General features: G+C 35.9%; 1 protein-coding gene across 7 annotated transcripts in view; it reads left to right on the top strand.

The window, feature by feature from the left end:
• The window catches only part of GTDC1 (glycosyltransferase like domain containing 1), a 544,967-nt gene that overhangs the window by 411,813 nt on the left and 107,844 nt on the right, over window positions 1–25,310 (top strand). For 5 of the 7 annotated variants that reach the window (XM_051985825.1, XM_051985823.1, XM_051985820.1 and 2 more), the window contains one exon: window positions 1,950–3,079. The exons of the other annotated variants lie outside the window; for them this stretch is intronic. In XM_051985825.1, the coding sequence (XP_051841785.1) occupies window positions 1,950–2,046 (97 nt within the window). In that variant the 3' untranslated portion in view covers window positions 2,047–3,079. Of the gene's footprint in view, window positions 1–1,949; window positions 3,080–25,310 lie in introns of those variants that run through there. 7 annotated transcript variants of the gene reach the window in all.

Genomic DNA, 25,310 nt, shown 5'->3' with positions numbered 1-25,310 from the left:
CCAGTTTCTTTTCAAGACTGCATGTAAAATTTACTCATTGTCAATTTGATTACAAACTTCCTGTTTTAACATGTCTTTTCTTCAGCAGATTACTAGGAATTATATTTGACTACATCTTTTCATTTATACAGACTAGGATTTACTATCTCAACACCACAAATGTCACTAGTAACCCAAACTTAATTTAAACACAGGTTTCTAAGAGTAATCAACAAAGGCATTACTGGAATAAAATAGAAACAAGTTGATTGACTTACTTCATCCTAACTATTATCCACCACTTCTAAATGCCACCTTTACTATTATGAAGTTTTCATCTGAAAAAGTTAGTTTATTCATAGAAAAGAAATAATAGTATTATCATATTGTATTTTTGTAGCAAACCTAAAATTGAAGAATTTTATAATGCTTTTGAAAAAATATATATATCATCCCCACAGCTCTAGGGTGTCAAGGTTATAGTTAGTTAAGAGAAGGGAAAAAATACAAATAAGTTAAATGATTTTCCTGAAGTCATAGAATAAGTCAAAAGCAAACAGATTAATTCTGAATATTGTGAGTCCTTTCATATATAGAAATGCCCCACTCTGTTTCTCCACTGAGTGGGTATTCTGGATGTAAAAACAGATTACAGTTATCCCTGAATTCTAGCATGCAGTTTACTCATAATTTGCAACATGGAAGCCTCTACTGATCTTTGGCTCTATTCTTCAGAGTTAAAAAAAAAAAAATCTTTAAAAGCTTCATAGGGAAAAAAAAATACCTAGTATATAGCTTGCTACTTTTTGGGGAAAAATGGATTTTCATACTCTTTCATAAACCTGCTGTTCAGCTTGGATTTAAACCTTGCTAGCCTCCAAGTTGGATTGACTTCCAAAATAAGTTATTCTTCTTTTAGTTATGTCGAAGTATCTCTAACTGGACCTTGGCTAAGCTTTTTTTTTTTTTTTTTTTTTTTTTTTTTTTAAATCAGACAGTGACGTTCCTTGAACAGCTTGGTCACTGCAGGTTTGAATTGAATTTGAGCTGACAGTTTAGAGGTGAATGGTGTGTGTCCTGCTATTCTCAGGAGTCCTCCAAATTCACTACTTTTAATAAAAAGGGAAAGTTAAAAGCCTGTGACATTTTAAGACCTACTAAAAAGTCACAACTGTACAAGCACAATTTAAGACAAAGTCTTAATTTCTTTTTTCAAAGTAAAAGAAGAGGCAAACCTTCAACATAGTATTCTCTTGGAGGATAAGGAGGCTCATCCTAGAACTTTATCTTATACACATTCTTAACCTTTCTTCCTCTACCATTTATGTGTCACCTAATTTGAGAGTAAAATTCTTCACCCCATCCACTTCATCTATCAGAAAAAAAAAATAAAAGTAACCTATCTGCATGGAATTTTTTTTCAAAAGAACAGTTATCATGAAACAATATATTTCTTTTACAAAATGTATAAGCATGAAGTGTTTTATAAATGCTTTGACATTTAACTTGTGCCTATACCCAGTTCAAAGTAAAACCGACAGTTTTTTTTTATTTAAAGCAATAGCATATATAATATGCTTATAAAAATTAAAAGTTGGAAAAAAAACCTTCTAATAACTGCCATTTCTAACATAGGCCAGGAAATAAGTATGCAGCAAAATTTACCCACTCGCAAGAGTAGCTTTTACCTAAGGTTGTGAATATAGTTAGTTAGACTTTGAACCAGAGACTGGGATTTTCTGAGCTAATTGGAAGTCAGGCACTGTTAATTTTGGAGATTTTAAAAATGTACTTCATGCAAATCAAACCTAAAATTTGCAGCATAATTTTTCAACAGTCTTTTTGTCTTTCAGTAGTAGTTAATGATCCTTCATTTTCCTTTTTTTTTCTTTTTTTTCCTTCTTCTCCTTCTCCTCTCTCTCTCTCTCTCTCTCTCTCTCTCTCTCTCTCTCTCTCTCTCTCTCTTTTAGGGCGAAATGGCTCGATTTTCTTGGGCAGCACTCCGTGGTAAATTCAGGTCTCTGCTTACAACAGAACCTAGAGAAGATTTGTGACAGATGGGGCTAAGTCACAAACTTGCAGCCTAAGGCAGAATCTGTAGAACTTTCCAGAGTGTGCCCATATTTACCTGATCAGAGAGAAAAGAAAATCTGCAGAGGAAGCCGAGCCTGGCTGCTTGTCATAGCTGACACAGAGCCATCTGCCACAAACCTGTGGCGGCTTCAGATCTCCAATCCCTGCCACCACCCCAACTCAAATTAAATACAGATTCCTAGAGACGTTATGATGGTTACACATGTCCTCGGCATCACATGCAGGAGACTGTTCAAAAAAAAATATGTGGCCTGTTGTATAACCGCACTCATGTATCCCATATGTGGTGCCACATTGAATTTCCGGTTGAATCCGTTTTTATCCTTTGTACTGGATGACATGGTGCCTGAATTCTTTCTTTTTGCCGACATGATGGCAGCCAAACTGCAGCTTCAAAAGCTTGCACTTGGCTGGGTTTCTACCTAGGTTGCCAGGTTATCATTGGAGCCTTATTGTGTCCTCAAAGGGCCACAGGGCCTGAAAGAAGAATCAGAGTGCTACTGGACTAATTGGGCAGCCATCTATGACTTGTTTGTAGGCAAAGGGCTGCTTTAGCACTTTTCTTTTAGCAAATTAATGACTCTCTGGCACAGGGGTTTTTAAGTGAAGGTATTAATAAGGGGTCTGGCAGGTATTCCCATGATTCACAGAGTTACATTTGCATTTAATTAATCTTAAAGAAAGCTGCAAGATAAACAGCTGTAATTCAAACTAGCATGGGAAATATGCTATGTGGTGCCATCTATCCAATAAAATGAAAGCTGAGCCACTTTTATTTTTTTCATGGGCCAAGAACAGATAACAGTTAAATATTTTCTAATAAAACTCATAATTTTAATGTAAATGTTCATAAAAAAATCTATATATGCTGATAAAGATACAATCTTTCCAAGATAAATCTCTCCTGATTCCAACAGTCAATCTGCTATATTTGTTGATGTAAAGATGTTTTGAAGATTCAGATTGTAGAATGAATTTTTAATAAAGTGCCCATTGCAATTTTTAATTAGCATATCTCATTCATGTATAAGATTGTACATTTATCTGTATGTTTATCATTGCACGCTTCTTTGTGTCAGAGTCAATGAATACAATTGTTTCTTTATCTGATGAACAAGTCTGTCTTGCAAATGTTTGTAAAATATTATGACAATCCTAAGATTTTCTTTGCATTTGGAAAGAAGCAGGAGGTAAACATTTGTAGTCATTAAGGTAAAGTCTGTTGATTAACCATCGTCTGTTTATTGACAGGTAAGTTGCAGTTTTTCTGGCTTTTTGGAATAGATATTCTCTTCCTTTATCATACTGAGGTATATAGGGAGCGGGAAAAGAGATTTGCCAAACAAGGCCAGGACAAGGTGACTGGGGATTCTTGCAGTGTTAGAAACCAGGTATTTAGCTGAGAACAGTCAATGTATTCAGTAAGTCCTACAGGTCTAGAATAATTAGGCAAGTATCAAATGTCATTCAAGTCTGCTAATTCAGACAAGATGTCAGGGAATGGGAAAAGACTTGTAAGTTAAAGACAGTAAGGATTCCAGAGAATCTATATGAGTCAAAGAATTCAAAGCCAAGAGTACTAGAAAATAGAAACCTTGATGTAAGGTCCATTCTACAGCAAAAATTGTACATTCTCTCCTTTTTATGTTCCCCCACTCCCAAATATAGCTGGCCCTGAGTCACACTTAGTTATGAGGAGTTAATATCATTGTACTAGGATTCTGAGGATCTGGGTTCCACTTATCACTATTTGTGGAATCTGAGAAAGTCATTTCACTCATCTGAGCCTCAGCTTACTTCTCTGTAAAATAAAGGGATTGAATTAATTAGATCTCTAAAGTCTCTTCAAGATGCTAATACTACCTGGAGGCTTTTACTTATTTTTAAAAAACTGGTGCATATTACCCAATGAGTTCTCTCCTTTGAATTCAAGTTAATCTGCATCAATAAAGTCCAGTGTCTTTTGAAGTTGGCTGCTTCTTCCTCAACAATTTTAATTTAAACTCTGATCTTACAAATAAGAAACTGTACTTGATTTATTGCATTATACCAGCAAGAAGTGAGGAGATTCAGATAATACTGTGTAAAAGACAGTTTTCTATGAATGTTTTTCTCTAGTTGATGGGAAAAAATACAATTCAAATAGCTCAACATAAATATTTAAATGTTTTCCTACTATCAGAGTATATAATTTTGTAGTAACCTGTGTGTTTCTCTATATGTATCCATAAAGCCTAAATCCAACTTTGAATTTAACTGTACCCAGAATTCCCTTTAGACAAAAACCTACATTAGAGCTAAAACTGTCACTTCCTCTTAAACTCATCCTGTCAAATCTAAGTATTGATATATATATATATAGTAGAACATGGTGCATTTATTTGAGTCTGAATATTCTATGAGCACTATATATGTATGTGTGTGCGTGCGCATGTATGTACACACATTTGAAGCTATTAATGTCCAAACTTTGAAACTATGGGTTTATATTATGTGTGTAGATGCATGTGTACATAAAGCAAGACCTGTGTAATATTTTTTGTTAAAAGGAAGTTATCCTGTGTTTTACAGAATTAACAAATGTCAGACAATTGATTAGTACTTGAACCACATCTTTTAAAATTAGAATTTTAACCATAAAGAATTACAGGGATAAATTGAAACACCTTGAATTGCATCTGGAAACAGATTTCATTTTGTTGAAGGTGTTATTTATATTTTGTATTTTAAAAAGTAAAATCTGTCTTTGAAAAAGCATCTGTTACAAAGAAATATTTATGAGCTACAAAAAATATTTTCATTTAAATCTTAAGATATCATTCATGAGTGATATAATATATTTTCATTATGGTAGTCAGAACATCTTTTAATGTCAGAATACTTTATGAATTCTGTCATTGATTATTATCAAGATACTCCTTAATTGCTTTTTTCAAGACAATGGACAATTATGAATTGTTTAATATCAGAATCTCTGTATGCTCATAATTCTGAACAGTAAATTCCTATGGATTTAGACTTAAAAAAAATAAAAATCAAAAGACCACCCTTCACTAAAATCTAATTTCAGTAACTCATCATAATATGAAGTTGAGTCTGAGATTTCAAGGGTTATGCCAGCAAGTCTTGCAAAGGTTTTATAAATCTGGAAAAGTTTCCTATTATAGGCCCAGCAATGAATGCTTTGAATATTATCTGAGAAACAACTGAGTTTCTAAGTAAACTGAGAGAAGATTTTTAGTCATACTAATGCATGAACATTAGCTACAAAGGTGAAGGAGAAAAATTGCATTTTATAGCCAATGAGGGAGTACTCATACCGGGAGAATTGTAGATTCAATAAAAGAAACATTATGAAAAAGAATATTATTCTTTTTAAAAATTGTATGAAAACTTTTTTTTCTGTTCTTACATTACCTAAAAGTACTCTTTTTCTCTACCTTCCCTTATCCCTAATAATAAAGGCTTAAAAAAAGAAAAGAAAAAATCAGCAAAATCTTCCAGTATGTTGAAATTAACAGTATATCCATATATATGTGTGTGTGTGTGTGTGTGTATACATATATATATATATGCATGTATGTATACATATACACACATTATATATATACCCATAAATACCCTCACCACACACACAGATACAGACACAGACACACATGCACAACACATTCTTTGCAAAAAAGAGTGGAAGGGTAAGTTTTCTCCTATCTTAAGGACAAGTCTGTTCCTTATAAATTTGTCAACATTCATTTTCTGTTTTTTCCATTTATGCTCTTGTAATAATTATATATGTGGTTTTCTTAACTATATTTTTCATTTTGTATCCATTCATATGTCTTTACATGTTCCTCCTGTATTTTTCATATTCCTTATCTGTACCAACATAGTAACATTCCATCACATTCATATATTATAAATTGTTTAACCATTATCATGTTAATGGGAATCAACCTTTGTTTCTAGTTTTTGATGTCAGGCAACAATCATTTGTTAAGTGATTATTACATGCCATGCATTATGCCAAGTTTTGAGGTTACAAAGAAAGGCAAAAATATGGTCTCTGGCCTTATGGTGCTAACATTCTAATGGGAGACAACAGGTAAGCAACATCCATATATATTTATATATACATATACATACATATATATATATATATATATATATATATACACACACACACAGTATAAAAGTAATATCAAAAAGTAGGTATTAAGACTTGGGGAGAACAGGAAAGGCATCCTGCAGGAGTTGAGAGGAGGGAGAGCATTAAAAAGAAGGAGGGCAGTCAGAGATAAAGAACAACAACAAAGTTGATGTTGCAGATCATAAACTGTGTGGAGAGGAGTAAAATATATTGAAGACTGGAAACAGGAAGGGTCTTAGTTGTGAGGCCTTTGAAAGAAAAAGGGGATTTACTATTTGATCCTGAGTGTACTGATGACATGATTAGACCTGCCCTTAGAAATATAACTTTGGCAGCTGAGTTAAAGGCAGACTAGAGTGAGAAGTGAGCCCAGGAGACCAATCAGTGGGGCTGTCATAATAGCACCAGTATAAGGTGATCAAGACTTCAACAGAAGAGTGGCAGCATGAATGAAGATAAGGAATTGATACCAGGGAGATTGGGAAAGCAAAAATAACAGAATTTGGCAACAGATTGGATATGTAGATGAATAAGAAATTAAAGATCACACTAAGGTTACAAATTTGGTTAACTGAGGGTGGTAGCATCCTCAAATTGTTGCTTTAAATATTTTGGTATAAACAAAGCAAAAAAAAATGTTACTCATAAAGATGAAATTTATTTTGAAGTAGAGGAAAGCAAATGAGTGACCAAGTTATATAATTCTCCTGCCTCATCAGTCCTCTCAAAGGTACTCAAATAGATCCATGGTCTCAGTGATTCAAGAATTTGTACAGGTTATAACCCATCCAGAGGACCTGCCTATCCAATGTAATTCATGAACTACATCCAGTGTGCTAAAGGTTGTCTTTGCTTTTTCCCATCATCACAAATGTACCAACCTGTCTGATTATTTCCCTTGTCAACCTCTGCCATGTGACCAGTTCATTTTCTTTTCATGTAACATGATTTGTTGATATCTTTTACAGTAGCACCTCATCACAACAAGGATGTGGAATGATTATGCTGAAAGAGTTTAAAGGCAGGCTCTGCCATGTAGGAAGACTAATAGTATGGTTCCAGTAAGAGACCAACTGTTTTCTAAGGACCAAATTAGCCCATTATTAGTACAACAGCCACCTAATGATAAAATGGTTTTTATGTATGTCAACTTTTGAAATAAAGTTTTATTTTTTAAATTGCCTTTAGTTCTCCTGCCAACACACACAAAAATCTATAATTTAAGTGAATCTGAAGAAACTAAACATAATTACTTACTGTCATTATTTCAACTAATATCCTTGTAAGAAAAATCCTAAACAATTAAAAAGTTGATATCCCCATTTTACAGATGAGAAAATTGATACTAATAGCCTGAAATGCCCAGGATAAAACTGTTATCAATGTACTTTCTAATATGCAAAAAAGCTCTAGGGCAGGGATTTTTAATGGGGGAAATGTGGACATGTAAGTGTGAAAGATGAACCTTTTGGAAATCTGGTGAGACCCAGGTATCCCTTCAGAGTAATGTTTGTTGCTACATTCATAATTTAAAGAAATACTAAATTTCAATTAGAGATTAACAAAAAATAAAGATTTTTTTTTTTTTTTTACTATTGACAGTCAAGTCCTGTTCTACAAAGAACACCTATTATTGCTACTTTCCCTTTTTGTAAACTTTTTATTGCACCTCAAAAGTACATCCCAAGGCCTTCCATGATTTAGTTCAACCTATCTTAACTTCCCCTATTTTCAGTCAAAGCTGACTATCACTACTAAACTTCCCTACACTACAGAAACACTACCTGTTGAATTTATGTTGATTCTTTTAAGTCTTGACAAATACCTGTTCCATTAAATAGTTTCCTGACATTCTTCCTTTTACTTCCTAGCCACAAATATGTGGTCCCCTCCTCCTTTACTCCCAATGCAATCTGTAATGCTGTTATCTCCTCTGTTAAATGACACTCACAGTGTGATCTACTCACAGTGCCTAGCACAATGCCATGTGCTAACTAATTCCCAATAAATGTCCTCTCACATCACACTGTGCATGCCAATTCTGAGAGAGAAGAATGAGGAGGTAGCATGAGATTGCAGCAAATATCCCCCGAATGCTCAAAACTTAGACAAGCCTGGCCCCCCAAAAAACCATGAAGGTAAACCAAGTCTTTCCAGTTCCTTTTTTCCCCATCTTTTCAGCATTCTCTACCTTAGCCTTTCCCTACTCCTAAATTACCCAATGAGATTACTGCTTGGGCTTACAATTAGAAGAAAAGTGATGTAACAACTCACTAACATATATTTTGTGAGATATGTGGACGAAAAGGAGAGAATTTTTTTTTTAAATCAAAAATCAGTAACAGACTGTGAGGCAAATACAGAAGGCAAAAAGTGCCTTACTTTTACCACTCAGTCACAGCTGTGAAAGGAATAGAAGAGGAAAAAAAGACAAAGATGTGGCCTACCAGAATTGGGGGCTTTGGGGAAGAGAGTTGCCTGACAGGCCTGGGGAATTGACCACCAAGGTGGGAATCAATCTTCCCACAGGAAAAAATAAAAAACACAACATTAACAAAAGAATGAACCCCCCCAAAAAAATGCTCTCATGGAATAAACCCAGATAACAGTGTTCTTAAGATTGAGTCATACTTCCTCATGCCCCAGGCCTCAGATGGTGGTCCTCTTCTCTCAATTTGAAGTCCCAGCCCTAGAAGCCTAAGACAGTTCTCACAGGAATCCTGGAACTGGAAATCAGACCTTGACTATTTTGGCGACTCATCACTCAGCCTTATTCCTCTCACCCCAAAACAAGAGCCACAGATTACTTAGAAATTGCAGGATGCCCATGGAATCCCAGTTCCACATGGAACTGATTTTTTTTCCAATGAAGGGAAAAGGAGGGAGGGGTAATTTAGAAAGAAAATGATTCAAAAGCAATGTTAGTCTGTAATTCATAGTGAAATTTATGCCTGAGATATGAATTTCTGAAAATAGGGTGTCTTTTTTTTAATGAAAACACTGACACATCCTTAATTATAGAGCAATAAATACCAATGCTATATTATCTTCTGATATTTCCTTACACAGATAGCAAAGCACGCAGCTGTTTTTGAAAACTGATAATCAAGTACAATATAACTATATTGCATCTTACAACACACCCTTCATCTAAACAGCATCATAGAGCACTTAACAGTGAGAAATAGAACTGCTTATGAGTAGAAGCCTAACTGAACAAATTAGCTTTGAATTTTAACTTAAGAATCCCAGTCAAACCAGAACTCTCATCCTTGCCAAGAGTCGTTCCAAAGGCAAAAGGGTATGCCAAATAAATGCCTCTGCTCCAGCATTTTGGAGTCAGCATCGGGAAGCTAGCATAACTTAATGATCAATCAGGAAAATATATAACAGTGACTATACAACTGAAAGATATATAAAAGTTGTAAATAAGGGTATTAATAAGTGCAATGATGGAGGGAGAGGGAAAACAGGAATTTAAATAGAAACTATTAAACTCTTTGAAAGCCTCATTTATTGCTGCCAATCTAGGGAACAGTAAGAAAAGAGACAAACATGGTAAAAGGTGAAGTGGACAATTGGTGGGGGGTAAGGAAAGAAATGAAGGTTAAATAAGGTCAATAGGATTCTGTGGATTCTGAAGAAATAGGGAGAGGAAAAAAGTATAAAGAGACAGCTGCAATTACTAAATGTTACATTAAGAAAGACTGAAAGCAAGAAAGGAAGGTCTGGGTCTTAGTAAGTAAATTAATGTTCTCTTTTGGATGTTTTGAAGTTGCACATTTTGATTTATTTGCTGCATTAGTTTTATTGTGAAATTCTTAATGGGGGAGTGAAAGGAGGAATAAATAGTATTTAACAAAGTCTCTAAAAATAGAAGGTCGATACATATAAAGACCTTTAAAAAAAAAAAAAAAGAACAAACTTCAATTTCCAGTTGTGCACAGGTAAAGAGCAGCATAAAATTTTTAGTTGAGACAGTAGTTTTGTTCACAGAGGAACTAAAAGATTCATCTAAGAAATAATCAATTTCTTAAGTAGGCCAAACCAATGTTTTGAAGGTGGGTGAGAGGTTAGTCCCCTGACTTTCTTTAGCCTTTGAATGATAATGATTTGGGCATTCAAAACTACTGACATGAACATCATTTATTAATAAAAATTTAATCCTGCTCTGTCCTTTGGTGGATGGTAAAAACTTGCATTAACAATTGGCTGCAACCCTTGCAACAGGATGATCTGCTCAAACACAGTAAAGGGATCAAGAAAAAGCTCCCAATTTACCCTTGTTTATCCTACTGAATGATAATACCAAAAAAAAAAAAAAAAAAAGGATGTAGCTAAATTGCAGAGGGGTTCCCTGCTAAAAGAGACAGCAAATCTGTCTGAGAGATAAAATAGAAATAAAAGATTTTTTAAAGTCCTCTCTTTTTCTCTCTACAATAGGGAAATTCAATCACACTCTTAAAGCTCCACAGGCAAATACTGTTTCACCTGATAGATAATTAAGTCACAAATAAATGGGTTAAGGTATTTTCAAGGCCAATATTTTTACATACTATTCTAACTGAAAATGTAGATCAGGTTTCTTTGATGATTACTGATATGCAGCTATTAAAACTGAATACAAATTATCTTGGATTGGGCAAACCAGTTAATACAAATAATATGCAATAAGTCAACTTAAAAATTTTTTTTTAAGATAACTTTTGAGGGCAGGTAGGTTATGCAGTGGCTAGAACACTGGCCCTGGAAGCAGAAGGACCTAAGTTCAAATAGCTTCACCTACTGGCTTTGTAAACCTTCAAGTCATTTAACTCCAATTACTTCCAAAAGGGGAGGGGGGGAGAAAAAATTACTTTGGGGGTTGGGAGAAAAAATGTAATTTACAAAAAAAAAAAAAAAAAAAAAAAAAAAAAAAGAAGAGAGAGATCAAGATCCTTTATAAGGAGGAGGGTTGATATACCAGGAAGCCAGCCCAGCTTAATGCCCGTTAATTAAGCCTTAGGAAGCAGTATGGTTTTGGAATCAAAAGGACTTGGGTTTGAATTTCAGATCTTATTATTTACCCCTTATCACATGGCAAACTGAATTCTCTCTTTGAGTGTCAGTTTCCCCTTTTGTAAAATGTTCAAAAAAAAAAAAAAGAGAGAGATAGAATGGCATAATATTAAGTGTGGACCATGGACTCAACCATGGAACATATCATTCACAAAATGCTGGACAGGGAGGCAAGAAAAACTGAATTCAAATCTTCCCTCTGACATTTAATAGCATGTGTGGTCTTAGGCAAGTCACTGAATCTTGCTGAGCTTCAGTTTTTTTTCATTTGTGAAATGAAGGGGGATAGACTTTCCATTTTAAATCTATGATTCCATGATCCTATGTCCTTTAAGATCTTTTCCAAGTCCAAAACTGTAAATGAAGTGGGGATATTTAAAAGTTTGTTTATAACAAAATTAGAAAGTAATTATAATGTGGTGGAAGGTAAACTCCTAGAGGTCAGGAACTGTTTTCTTTTTGCCCCTGTATCCCCAAAGCCTAACGTGATGCCCAGCACACAGTAGGCAGTTTATAAATGCCCTTTGAATTAAATTAACATTATAACATTACTGTCAAAATTACTAAATTTCTAAATTTGTATGAAAGGATAAGAATAATCACTGAAAAATCAAAAACTTATAGGAAAGCATTCCTTCAAAAGGAATGACAGAAAAGGGATTTCTTTAAAACTTCCAGCCAAAAATGATGGCCGAAAACAAAGGCTATAGGTCAGGGAGGGCTTTTTCCCTCTCTTTGTTAGGAAGGGAGCTCTCTCAGGAGAATACATACCAGTGTGGAATGGAACCATGTTTCTCAGGCCGGGGAAAAGAAAAGATGGAGATAGTTTTTTGTTGTTAATTAATAAAAAGCGAAGGAATTTTAGCAGTAATGTGGATTGTGAAGCTCTCCATTCTCTCCTTAGCAGCAGCAGCAGCTACATAAGTATCAGCTTCCACATCGACAGCAACGCGTGCTAGTTTGGGGTCGCTTGCAGCTATGTTCTCTGGCTTTCTCATCCACTTGGCTTTTTACACTAGATCCCTAATGTTCTGACGCTAGGCCAGGAAAATAGAAGCTACAATAATGCAAAACTCAAAATCCTATTGGGGGGTGCAGGGAATTTGACTGGAGAATATAATGAATTGCTACAATTTAAGCACTTAATTTTTAAACTTAAAATGTCTATGAGTAATAGTTTTTAACAAAATGTGCCTGAAGAGTATTAATAGCCGTGTGTGTGTGTGTGTGTGTGTGTGTGTGTGTGTGTGTGTGTGTGAGAGAGAGAGACAGAGACAGAGACAGAGACAGAGACAGAGACAGAGAGATTGAGATTAGAAAGAGAGAAAAAGAAAGTTCCCTAGACCCCTGGGTACATCAGCAAACTGTCCTCCTACACGGTGGAGCGTGCAGCTGCAATTTGGCCCGGGGCACCACCTACCCACAGTCACTATCTAATGCATTTTACATTTGCACACATTATAAAAAGACGCTGAGAGAGAATAGAAGAGAGGGGACTATTTTTTTTTTTTTTTTCCAGCATTCTGTTTCCTTTTGTAGCGTCCGTCAGCTGACACATGGAAAATGTGGTGTAGGGTTTTCTTTGCCTTTAATCTGTAATTAAGGATTCCGGGTCTGTGGCTCTCTACCTCTTTTTTTCCTTTCTTCCCTTCTTTCTGCACCCCCCTTCTCCTCCCTCCTCCTTCAGTCTCCCAAGTCCCCAGTGTGTTCTCCCAAGTCCCTAGTGTGTCCTTTGACAGCTACTTCCCAGGATCAGGGTACTTGGGGTGACAAGTCCTGCAATAATCGCCTGGCCATACCACCCAAGAGGGAGGCGCTGATGGGAAGTGGAGGCGGAGAGGAGGGGCCATGGGCTGGCCCCTTCCTTCCTTTCAAGTGTCTTTTACCTCCTAAATCTCTGCTTTAAAAAACCTTTTTTTTTTTTTTTTTTTTTTAAATGAGCGAATTTCCTAGGGATGAAAAACTTGCCCGATGGCAAGAAGAGAGAGGGAATCCTTTTCCATTTGACCCCTCAGAGGCCGAATTTGAAGAGTATATATTTCCCCACCCTCCGTCCCCCTTTCGAGAACAGGCAACAAAGTTACTGAAAACCACCAAGGGATAACCAAGCGCGCACGTAGACGTGTGACTGTTATTCTGTACGGGAAGGCGCGTCTGGGCATTTTCCTGGGGGCTCCGCTTTTTCTAGTGGAGTGCGGGGGGAAGAAGGAGTGAGCGAGAAGGGTGGGGGCGGGGGTGCGCCGTCTTTGCGGGAGGGGAAGACAGAAGTGACACAGCAGGGTGTCCGCGGAAAGCGTGCAGGTTGGTGGCTTGCAAGAGAAGCCAGGGAAAGGATGGAGTGCCGGGGGAGGAAAAAAGGGAGGGCGTACTTGGTGACCAGTTGCGGTAAGCGCGGGTCTCAGCAGCCGCAGTAGCGGCTGCGGCTTCGGCTTCGGCTTCAGCTTCAGCTGCAGCAGCCGCCGCTGTCTGACTTCCCCCCGCTTCCCTTTCACTCTTTCCGGGTGCCCGCAGCACCCTCCCCAGACACTGGAACTCGGCCGAGGCTGAAGATCCATAGGGGTTGGGGGAAAGAGAAGAGAACATCTTCTCTCTCCCCATCCCTGTGGACCATGGGGGGGAAAGTTGTACTCCCTTTAGAAAGTGTGGGTGAGATCACTACGGGGATAGGAGGAGGGGGAAGTTGGGGGGGGGGGCAGAGTAGACTTCTGGTTTGCCTTTTTTTCCCTCCAAAGGGAAAACTCTCTCTTTTTCGGCAATCCTTTGCGTTAGGAAGAGTCGGGCTGAAGGCCGGAGAATTAGGAGGGCGGACTGGGCATCGCCCCATCCAGCTGCTGGCAGCGGACGACAGCCGGCCGGGCTCGCCGCGCGGAACTCTGGCGAGCGCACACGAAGCACACAAGTACATACAGACGCGCGCCCAGCAGGCGTAGGTCTCCAGTTTTGCCCTGGCAATTTTTTTTTTCTTTGTCGTAGTTTTAGGAGCCCACTTGCAATATCTCTGAAGGATGCACAACCTATTGCGCGGTGGAAAGTGTTTGTTTTTGCTTTTTTTCCACGCAGTTAGTAATTTTATTTAACTTAGATCCCCATTTTTACCCATCTCCATCCTCTGGGGGAACACAATGAAGCTGTTCTGTCTATGCAAATTCTGGCATTACAGCATTCACTCTATGCTTTCTGTTGAACTGGGGGGGTGGGGAGGGGGCGGAGGAAGAGGGGACCGTGGGTGGGTTGGCAAACTACTGAAGTTCAGCAAGGGAATCTACCCTGACATTTTAAAATACCTCTTTCTCATCACTAAAGGCTATACTGTGAAGAGCTAATCATTGCAGAGTTTTGGGAGATTCTGACGTGCAATTAAAAAAAAAAATTTAAGGCTATTTCCTTTCTTAATCTTGCAATTTATTTTGGATTATAAATTCAATTTCTTCTTGGAATTGCCTAACTGGGACCTGAAGATGGGTGGAGTTCGGGGTCAGGAAAAAAGATTTGGGCAGTATTTGGATAGGAGAATATTTACAGTGATTACCTTGATTTATCACCCACTTATGTAATACATTGATACATTTTGAATTAATGAAAATTTAAAAAATTCACTAGGATGATCATATTTCTTTAGGTATAGAGAAAACCTGGTTATGGGAGCATTTTGCATTTTGATGTCCAGGAAGACTATTTTAGTCTTCCTACCCTACCAAGTGGCAAATTTTTTAAAAAAAAGAAAGAAAAACAAGAATTTAGCAACAGAAGTTCACATTAATGATTGACCAAACATGTACATTAAAGCTATCTGAACACTTAGGCAAGAGCAAAGGAGGATTCTTTACACTTCATTGAATATTGTAACATTTGGATTTTCCTCTGGGGCTTAAAAAATCTTGCAAACTATTGGTTCAAACTACGCGAAGGTGTTGCTGTTTGCATAAAGATGTGAGAAAAGTTTGAGAGCAAATTAAAGGTTGAAGAGAGGGCCTGGGTTGAGCCTAATCTTGAAAACTCTGAATTAGATTATGAAGGAATTGCACTTGGAAAGAAATGTCAGTAAACAATAATAATTAGCCTTTTTGAAAATCATAAAACTGATTAAAATATCTGATGCATTATTTATTCATCACAGAACATCTTTGCAAATCTGGGAATACTGTTTGAAAATCAAATGTCTCATACTTTGCACAGCAAATCAAGCAGATGTGCCTGTCTCCCTTACAAAATACCCCAAAAGGGTTAAATTGGGAATTTTTAAAAAATGAGAAAATGACATTCTGTTTGAAGAGCTGATATTTTTTTTTCTTGTCTTCCTAGCAATAATGCCAACAAAATATTGGTATCCTCAAAATATTTCTCATCCTGAGTGCAAGTGTCAGACTGAATCCAGTTTGTCTAGGCATATAGAAACTGTGGGCACACTTTCACTACTATGAACGCTGAGGAGCCAATGAAGGGGGACGTCTTTTAACTCCATAATAGCAGGTTACATAGTAAATGAACACTGATGGTCAAATAGCCAATTATGGTATAAATATCCGTTGTTTACAGAGAGGTGTTAAATGAGCCTTTAGAGCACAAAAGATCAGACTGTCTAAGCTACAATTTGTACTTCATCCCATTATGTCTTCCCTTAAAAAGGCCAGTGCCATGGTAGGTAATGTGCTCACAGAACATACTTCTCTCTGTTGATTTTAGTTTGCTTTATTTCAATGCACACTGTTGTTTACTTTTTAAAATTTAAATAAATGTCAGCATTGTATAATTTCTATGTTAACAAAGCAGTGAGCAAAATCCCTTGTATGTTTATAAAATATTATTGTTTAATTCACATAGTTTAGAAATTCCAAATGTTGAGAATAGGAAGGAGGCCAAATACCATCTGTTTATAACTATGATGCATCGTAATATGTGTACTTTTAAAAGGAGTTTGGTCAATCATGCCACTATTTTATCTGCTTAGAATATGCTGAAGATTTAAAATGTAATTTACAGGATTACTCTTAGTGCATTGCATCCAACTGTGACTAGAAGAGAAATCAGTCTTTTCCTTTCTATTTTTCTTAAATTAATCATGTAGCAGCCCCAATTAATGGTTCTGTTAATTGTGTCACTTTTTGCCTAGCTTCAGGATTCTTCTAACTTTGGCTCAGTCTGACTCCTCAATTCTGATAAAAATTCCAAGGACACATAAAACAAAACATTCCTAACTGTGTCTTTTTGCCAGGAGATAGTCACTTAGAATGGGAGGCATGGTATAGTAGCTAATAATTAGCCAGCATCAGCACTGAGAAATTACCTGTGAAATTTCCATTGGTAATGAGTTGAAAAATAACATTTTATACTCCCTATTTTAAAATAGTGTATACTTGTCCCTGGGACAGTTTGATTTAAGTTACCTTTTATTTCAAGTGCATCTAATTGCATACCAGACAACAAAGGGAGTATACTTATTTGCTTAGATGAACAGATTTCTTGTGGTTATAAACTCAGGTTGTTTTAGTCAGTAACCCTTTAGCTCCTGGAAAGTTGGGGAGCCCCATAAGAACATTTAAAATTCCCAAGAAAGAAGAGTGAAAGAAACAAAGGTGAGAGATGAGAGTTCTTGTTAGTGTTACTGGGCCTTCAGCTTATCTCAGCAGCAATACCTACTTTTGGTAATGATGCTTGGAGTTATGCAGGTGGTTTGTGGAACTCAGATAATCTCTTCCCCAAGGATGAGGGAAACAGGCACCCAGAGGTAGCCTGAGAAAGTAAAGAACAGATTTGGTATAAATTTGGTATAAATAGTGATAGCTGATCATTAAGAAGAAAGGTAGATTTAGAAACAAGGCCTTACCTCCTTTTCTCAGAAAAAAAAAATACATGTGGAAATGTGAAGAGAAAAATCCACAGAACCATTGAAATGAAGGGTACAGAATGTTTTTCTTCTAATAAAGTGGTTTCTGAAAGAAGTTTAGTAACAGGACTGTATAAAGTTGGCTGTGGACTATTTGACCATATCTGTTTCTTCAAACTTTTTAACTTTGACTGTTTAATTTATAATTACAACAACATAGATAATTTAGTTACACAGAATTAAAAACATTGAGGGTACCTTGTCCCCAGCAAAAACAAGCTGACCTATATTGTTTCCTAAAACCCAGTCATTAAATTTTAGAAGTCTCTTTCCTGGCCACTGTTTCTTGCCCCAAATAAATCCCTTGGGGCTTTGTGTTGTAACAGTGTTCTAAGGCTTATTTTGCCACGAATTATAATAAGAAAATGCCAGACCTATTTTCCTCAAGTAATTGTGGAAGTACACAACCACAGTACTAACGTTTATAAAGAAAGAGATGACAAGATTGTGGGGCACTTGATAGAAAGCGTTTGAGTGAGCCATGCTAAATTAAAAAACCACAGACTTAAAAACACCTCCAAAGTAGTGGCTAATAGCTGTTTAAAATGCTATTTTCTAGGTCAGATTCAAAGCTAAGGCTGCTAAAACTTTGTACAGAATTATTGTTATTCTTTAGTGCAAACCAAATCAGCATGGCATGGCAGATGAGTACTGGATTTGCATTGAGGAAGACATGCCTCCTATACTTACTGGTCCTCTGGGTAAGCCACTGAACTTTGAATTTTCTCATTTATAAATTGAGTGGGATTGGATTATATAATTTCTGAGGTCCTTCTCCTGCTCTAAATCTATGAACATGTGATAACTACTTGTGAGCTACTTTTTCAGTGTCAGAATTAGAGGGAACTTTTGAAGTCATTTAATCTAATCTCTATTTCACATAATAGAAGAAACTGAGACCCAAAGAGGTCAGGTGATATACCCAGAGTTGCAAAGTTCCATTCAACAAATACTTATTAAGTTCCTACTAGGTGTAAAGCACATAGTATTAGGTGGTAGGGATACAGCACCAGAAATGAAACATTCCTTCTTAAGAAATCTTAAATTTTTATCTTTTTTGGGGGAAGCTCGAGGTTACGGGAGAAAATACAAGATGTACATTGATAATAATCACACTGGGACTTTTGGAACACTATGTATATGGATAAATTGAGAAAAATATTAACAGTAATAGAACAAAAACTGCTTCACATTTCAAATGGCTCCTGAGATAAACTATAAGGAATGATTCTAAGAAATGAAGGTGAAAAGTGAGGTCATTCCAGGCTTTGGGGATTGGAGGAAGAGTAGAGAGAAGATTATATAAATGTAGCCAAGGCAAATTCACAGAAGCATGTGATCAAATTATTATCTTAAGAATTACTGAGTTCAAGGAATAATTTTTAGTCCAATTTCAGAAGTACACAGAGAATAAAGATGATTCTCAACAGTGCTTTTCAATTTGAACCAGACTTGAATGTGACTTCTGGTTAACTGATTATTTCACTATAATAGGTAGCTTCCTAATTTTTATGGGAGTTGTCAAAAATAGAACTATATATTCTTTGATACTTACTAGTTGTGGAAGTCACTAAAATTTTGGCCCTATTATCTATGAAACATGGGAGTTAGGCATTAGTCTAATTGACCTGGGAAGGTCACAATCAAGAAAAAAAGAAGTGTTTTTTTTTAAAGGGAAAGCAAAAAAATGATCAATTCACATACCTTTAAAATGTAAAGCAGAGACTGTCAAATGTAATGTATGCCATAAAATATAACATTTAACATATAACATTTCTAATATATATATAACTATAACTCTCTTTTTAATGCTATAAACAGCTAAAAGAGAGAGAGAAATCATTCTGAGAAGTAGGGAAAGGGAGAGATAGAACAAGGATCATTTGATCATAAGATTTAGAACAGGAACAGATACTGGAGACCATGTCATGATTTGTTTTATTCCCTGTCCCTATAACCCTACATCCTTTGAAGCCGGAGCCAACTAGCCTTCACCTATAAGCCTGGTCTACCTCAGATTCTGATATCAGTCTTGACCCTAAGTAGCATCAGGCAAGTCATTTATTGGCTCGTGATTGAAGCAATAATTTCATTAGACACAAACTGGCCGGAGTATTCCAATTTCTAATAATTAGGTTCCTTCTGTCTTCTCTTGTGTCTTTATCTTTATGTTCCTTTTCATCAGTATTGGATTCTTTCCTTTTTCTCCCAGTGAATGGTCCCTCTATCCAATACCTCAGTTCTACCATTGGATTTAGTTCCCTACTTCTAACCCCAGTTTCCTAGAGATTATATTGCCCTTGTTTTCTAAAAGACCACCTGATCCTGACCACTTACATGCCACTTAAACCTTTGCCTGCCCAGTAGATATTTGGGAGTCTTATATTTAGTTTAGGCATTTAGCTAATAGTTTTTTTTCTGGCATGGTATGATCTGTTTGGAGAATTTATTTGAATCTTTTGTCCATATGTGCCGTTACCTACGTTTGGCATGGTTCCCATGTTCATACCTGGAGTCTTTGCTTGATCAGTCAAGTTAATTAACAATCAATCAATCAACAAGCATTTATTAAGCACTTACTATGTGCCTGTTTCTGTGGACTTTTACTCTTCTGTTCTGTTTAATTTTTGTCCATGTTTTGAAGCTTAAATCAGATGTTATCTCCTATCCTCATGGTCAGTAACCGTCCCTTTTAGACATAGCACTTTGTTTTGTATTTCTCTAATAATATATTTAGCCTCCATGTGACATTATATATTGTAGTTATGTTTGTGACATCTCCTTACTAGATTAAACACAATGAAAGCAAAATCTTATCTCATCGAAATTCTGCATCTCTTACAGTATCAGTACTCTACACGCAGCAGACAGTTAATAAATATTTTCTAATGTGTCACCACTCAAAAAGCAATGCTGACAAGTGCTAAGAATGGAATGGTAAAAGAAAGAGGGTTAAAGGTATAGAAAAAAAGGTTGAGAGGAAATCAAAATAATCAAAAGAAATATAGGAGATGGGGAAGAAAGAGGAAACACAGACTAGGATGGAGATAAAACAAAAAGCATATTAGGGCTTCTTATTTCACCAAGTCCTGACACTTGTAAATTTAGTGCCACTTAATACTGAGAGCAATGTTGAGCTTAGGACAAACAGACATAAGGATTTCTAGTTTAATTTTTGTTTGGCTCAGTATCAAATGAATCTTGCTATTAACTGTGAGTCACAGGTCCCTTTTTGGCCGGGCCTTGAGTTATATTTGGAGTGGGTCTTCTGAGTCCCAGCCTCTTGTGGGAGTTAATAGATATCTACCACTAGATCCTCTCTAGTACTGCAAATTTTCAATCAGTTAACATTTATTAAGTAACTACTATGTACCAAACACTGTGCTAAGCACTGAGCATATAAAAAGGCAAAAGGCAGGCTCTGCATTCAAGGAGTTTATAATCTAATGGAAGAGACAAAGTGTAAACAAATATATACAAAGCAAGTTATACACAGGATAAATAAGAAATAAAAGTAAGAAAGCATTTGAATTAAGAAGGGTTAGACAAGGCTTCCTGTAAAAGGTGGGATTTTATGTTCTACATCACTATTGATTAGAGAAATACAAATTCAGACAACTCTGATACCACTCTACACCTCTCAGATTGGTTAAGCTGACAAGAAAAGAGAATGATAAATGTTGGAGGTGATGTGGTAAAACTGGGACACTAATGTATTATTGGTGGAATTGTGAAATGATCTAACCATACTAGAAAACAAGCTGAAACTATGCCCAAGAGATTATCAAATTGTGCTTATTTTTTGTTCCAACAGTATCTCTACTGAGTCTATATCCTAAAGAGATCATAAAAGAGGCAAAAGGACCCAAATGTGCAAAATGTTAGTAGTGCTCTTGTAGTGGCAAGAAACTATAAAACTGAGTGGATGTCTATCAGTTGGGGAATGGCTGAATAAATTGTGGTTTATTAATGTAATGGAATATTTCATGAATTGCTGCTAAGGAAAGTGAGTAGAACCAAGAGAACACTGTACACAGTAACAAAATTATCATCTTGTTATATATCTGTTATGTTATGTTATATATCTGATAATGATCAGCTGTGATGGATTTGGTTTTTTTCAACAATGAAGTGACTCAAGGCAATTGCAATAGATTTGCAATGCCATCTGCATCCAGAGAGAGAGAGACAATGGAGACTGAATGTAAATCAAAGTATAATATTTTCACCCTTTTGTTGTTGTTACTGTTTGTTTGCTTGGATTTTTTTTTCTTTTCTTGTGGTTTTTTTTTTTTTTTTACTTTTGCTCTAATTTTTCTTGTTCATCATGACAAATATAGAAATATGTTTAGAAGAACTAAATAAGTTTAACTTATATTGGTTTCCTTTCTGTCTTGGGGTGAAGGGGAGACAGTGAGATAAATTTGGAGTGCAAGGTTTTGCAAAGGTGAATGTTGAAATTATCTTTGCATGTATTTGGAAAAATAAAATACTATTTTAAAAATAAAATAAAAGGGGCAGGTAGGTAGTGCAGTGGCTAGAGCAGCCAGGAGGACCTGAGTTCCAATCTAGCCTCAGACACTTAACACTTCCTAGCTATGTGACCCTGGCAAATCCACTTAATCCCAATTGTCTCAGCAAAAAAACAAACAAACAAACAAAATAAATAAAAGGTAGGATTTTAAGTTGGGATTTAACAGTCTACCTATTTCAAAATAGAAGTGTTTAGGTCAGTGTAATTCTTCTGCCTTTGGTATCCTTGTCCTGAAACTGTTAAGTAAGGCCCTCACCATCAAACTAGCCAAGAAGATCATCATTGTTTTGCTGGCTTCAACTGCAATTTGATTTAACTCTTTTTCCTACTTGATTTATCTCTTTCTGAGCCCATCTTTTAACCTTTGAACTTTACTTTCAACTCTGGCATATCCTGTGCATGCCATCCTAATCTCCAAACTGATCTTCTCAAACTTGATTCAAGTTTGAGATTCTCTGACTCAGGTCTTCACATGCTCATGCTTACCATGATAGATCTCAGGCCATACAGTTACACTTTTTGTTTTTGTTTTTAAACTCAGTCTCAGGTGATTCAGTCAATAGAGTGCTGAGCCTGGAGTCAGGAAGACATGACTTTAAATCTGGGTGATTGGGGAAATCATTTAACATTTTTCCCCTCAATTGCTTCATCATTCATTCAAAATGGAGACAATAATAGCATCTACCTCCAGGATTCTTGAAAAGATCAAAAGAGATAATATATGTAAAGTGTTTAGCATAGTGCTGATACACAATAGGCACTATATATATATATATATATATATATATATGCTATTTATTGTTGTTATTTTCATTACTTAGCTCCCAATGCTGGTATATCCAGGCCAGTCCTTCTTGTTGCCTGAGACTCAATTATGATAGAAAGAAAAGGCAAGAAGAATCAAAAAGAAGGGTCAGTAGTTGTGTTTTATACAAGACAAACTTCCATGCAACATTCAACTATTCACTTGGACTGTAGGCATTTGTGTCAATTTACATTTCTTATTCAGGTAACACAAATTTCTCCTTAGCTCTTCAATAGTTTGGATAGACCTTACTGCATTCAGAAACAACTTATCTTTGCACTAAGTTTTATTTTTTAACTGAATGTCTAATTTTGAAAAGAATTATGAAGATTTCCCATGTATATGAAAGAATAACACTGTATTTAGAAATTTACTCTGGAACCTTGGAGATGTCAGTCAATTTATTAACTATTGTCCCTTTGACATTCAAAATATGAAGATTTACTTTATTGTTATTCTTTTTAAGACCATAACACAATGCCTGAAGGTTATATACAAAACTAAATTTATTTCATATCCTAAGCCTCTTCTTCAAATTAAATCCAGTTTTGGGTCTAGTTGTTCTTTAGTGAGAATAATATATAATAGAGAAAAAATTTTTCAGTGAAAATTGCCCTTAATGAAGAGATGTTGCTCTAAATGGAATAGCCACAGAGGAAATTATTCTATGGCCTGCAGCTATATGACCAGAAAATACTTGAGTAAACTGGACAAAATTAAGATTGTGCAGTCCACTTAGACCTGAGAATCCCTATCCCTGATTTAGAACTTTATTCTTTGATCTAGACTACAGTAATCTTGGGACCTTGGGACTGAACAACATTAGATGCTATACAAAGAATTATCTAAAATTGTTACTTTCACTTCACAGCTTCTTCCATCCCTTTGCAGTCTACTTTATAATCCTAGTTTATAACAAGACACTACCAAAATTGTTCTTTCAGAAATTATCAATTGTCTCCTAATTCCTAAATCTGATAGTCTTGTCAATCCTCATTCTTCATGACATCTCTGCAGATTTTGGCAATGGCATCAGGCTCTTCTTTAGTTTCCATAAAGCTTCAACTTTCTCTTTCTCTTCTTTCTATTTAGCTGACCACTTTTTCTCAATCATATCTACTGAATCCATTTTCTACTTCCTAATTACAGATGTTCCATAAGACTTTGCCCTGGGTCATTTTTTCTCTTTACGCACTCAATTATTTCCATGGATTCAGTTATTATACATAGATGATACCTCTATGCTCAGTTAGGTTTTTTGGCCCTAATCTCTCCCCCAAATTCCAATTTTGTATATCAGTTGTCTCCTAGATGACTTCCATGTGAATGTACTGTTAACATCTCAGATTGAGTGTATCTAAAATGGAACTCATTATCTTTTCCCCCTTTTCCAAGATTTTCTATTTCTGTTGAAGAAATCATCATGTCAGTCCCACCAGTTTGTAACTTTGGAATTAACCATGGAATTATGCTAGAAATTTCCTATTCCCTCACTCTCCTTTTCCAACCAGTTGCTAATATAATTTATTTTACTTCCACATAATCCTCTATCTCTTTCTTTCCTATCTCTCAGTCACCTCTCTAATTAAAAACATTATCATCTTTCACCTCAACTACCACAATAACCTTATAATTAGTCATTTCTAGTCTCTCCCCACTCTAAATCATCTTTCACAAACTTGCAAAAATAATCTTCAGGAAGAAAGCTTGGTCTTTTACTTCATCACTGAAAATTTTCAATGACTCCCTATTGTTTATAGAATACAATGTTATTATCTTTGTCTGCCCTTTAAGGTCTTCTACAATCTGACTTTGACCTATTTTTCCAGATTCATCTTGCATTATTCCTTTTCATGCATTCTTTGTTCTAGACAAAATGCATTACTAGAAATTCCCTTGCTGTTTTTTTCTTTCAAAAAAGGTTTTGTCAATATTCTTTTTTCATAGCAGTATTGTTTCTCATTTACTCGCCCCCACCATCCAAAAGAATATTCCCTTCCAACAAATGAGTATTGTCAAAATATTGTTGACTCAGTATGTAATAATGTATATGCATTATCATGTACCATCACATGTCTAATTTTTTGTACATTCATCTAAGGCATCCCCAAATGTGCTCCTTCCTCACTTTGTCTTCTTATGAAACTATCTATCTTTCTTAAGTGCTGGTTCACGTGCCACTTTTCCCTCTACCTCCTATTAGTTTCCTACTTGTTTTCTTAAACCTCTAATTTCCCCAAATTTGTTACCTTGTACATGGTATTTCTACTCACACGCACACCCACGTTCATCTACACCCACAATTGGCTGTTGATTGAGAACAGGGACTATTTTGATTTTATCTCTGTACCCCAGCATAATACTTTGTACATATTTGGTGTTTAATACATATATTTATTTAATTGAATGCATAATATGATGAGCTTATAAATTAGGTATCAATTATCTTTCATCAGCAGCATTACTAAAAGGTCTCCATATATTTTTATTTACATTATAGGAAATATAACAGAAAAGCAATGCTGCTGATTTGTTGATTGTTTGCAAATTCTTAATTTCAGAATGTTCCACCAAAGTCCAACTGTGATACCCTGCTGTGACTGGAGATGATACTAAAAGGTTGGCAGCAGAATCCAGTCTCTTCCAGGTTCTACTTATCTAGAAGAACCTTTAGTTTGGTGTTGCATTATCTATCTTAAGGTCACTAACTTGGCAAAATTTGTCTGCTAGGACCTTGACAATTAGGAAATGAATTTCTTTGGCCACAAGAACTCACTAAGACAATCTATTAAAGCATAAAGTGGTTTCAATC

Source organism: Antechinus flavipes, chromosome 3 (assembly GCF_016432865.1).
Source record: "Antechinus flavipes isolate AdamAnt ecotype Samford, QLD, Australia chromosome 3, AdamAnt_v2, whole genome shotgun sequence".
In the NCBI taxonomy this organism is placed as follows: domain Eukaryota; kingdom Metazoa; phylum Chordata; class Mammalia; order Dasyuromorphia; family Dasyuridae; genus Antechinus; species Antechinus flavipes.
This window is presented reverse-complemented; position numbering and strand designations above follow the sequence as displayed.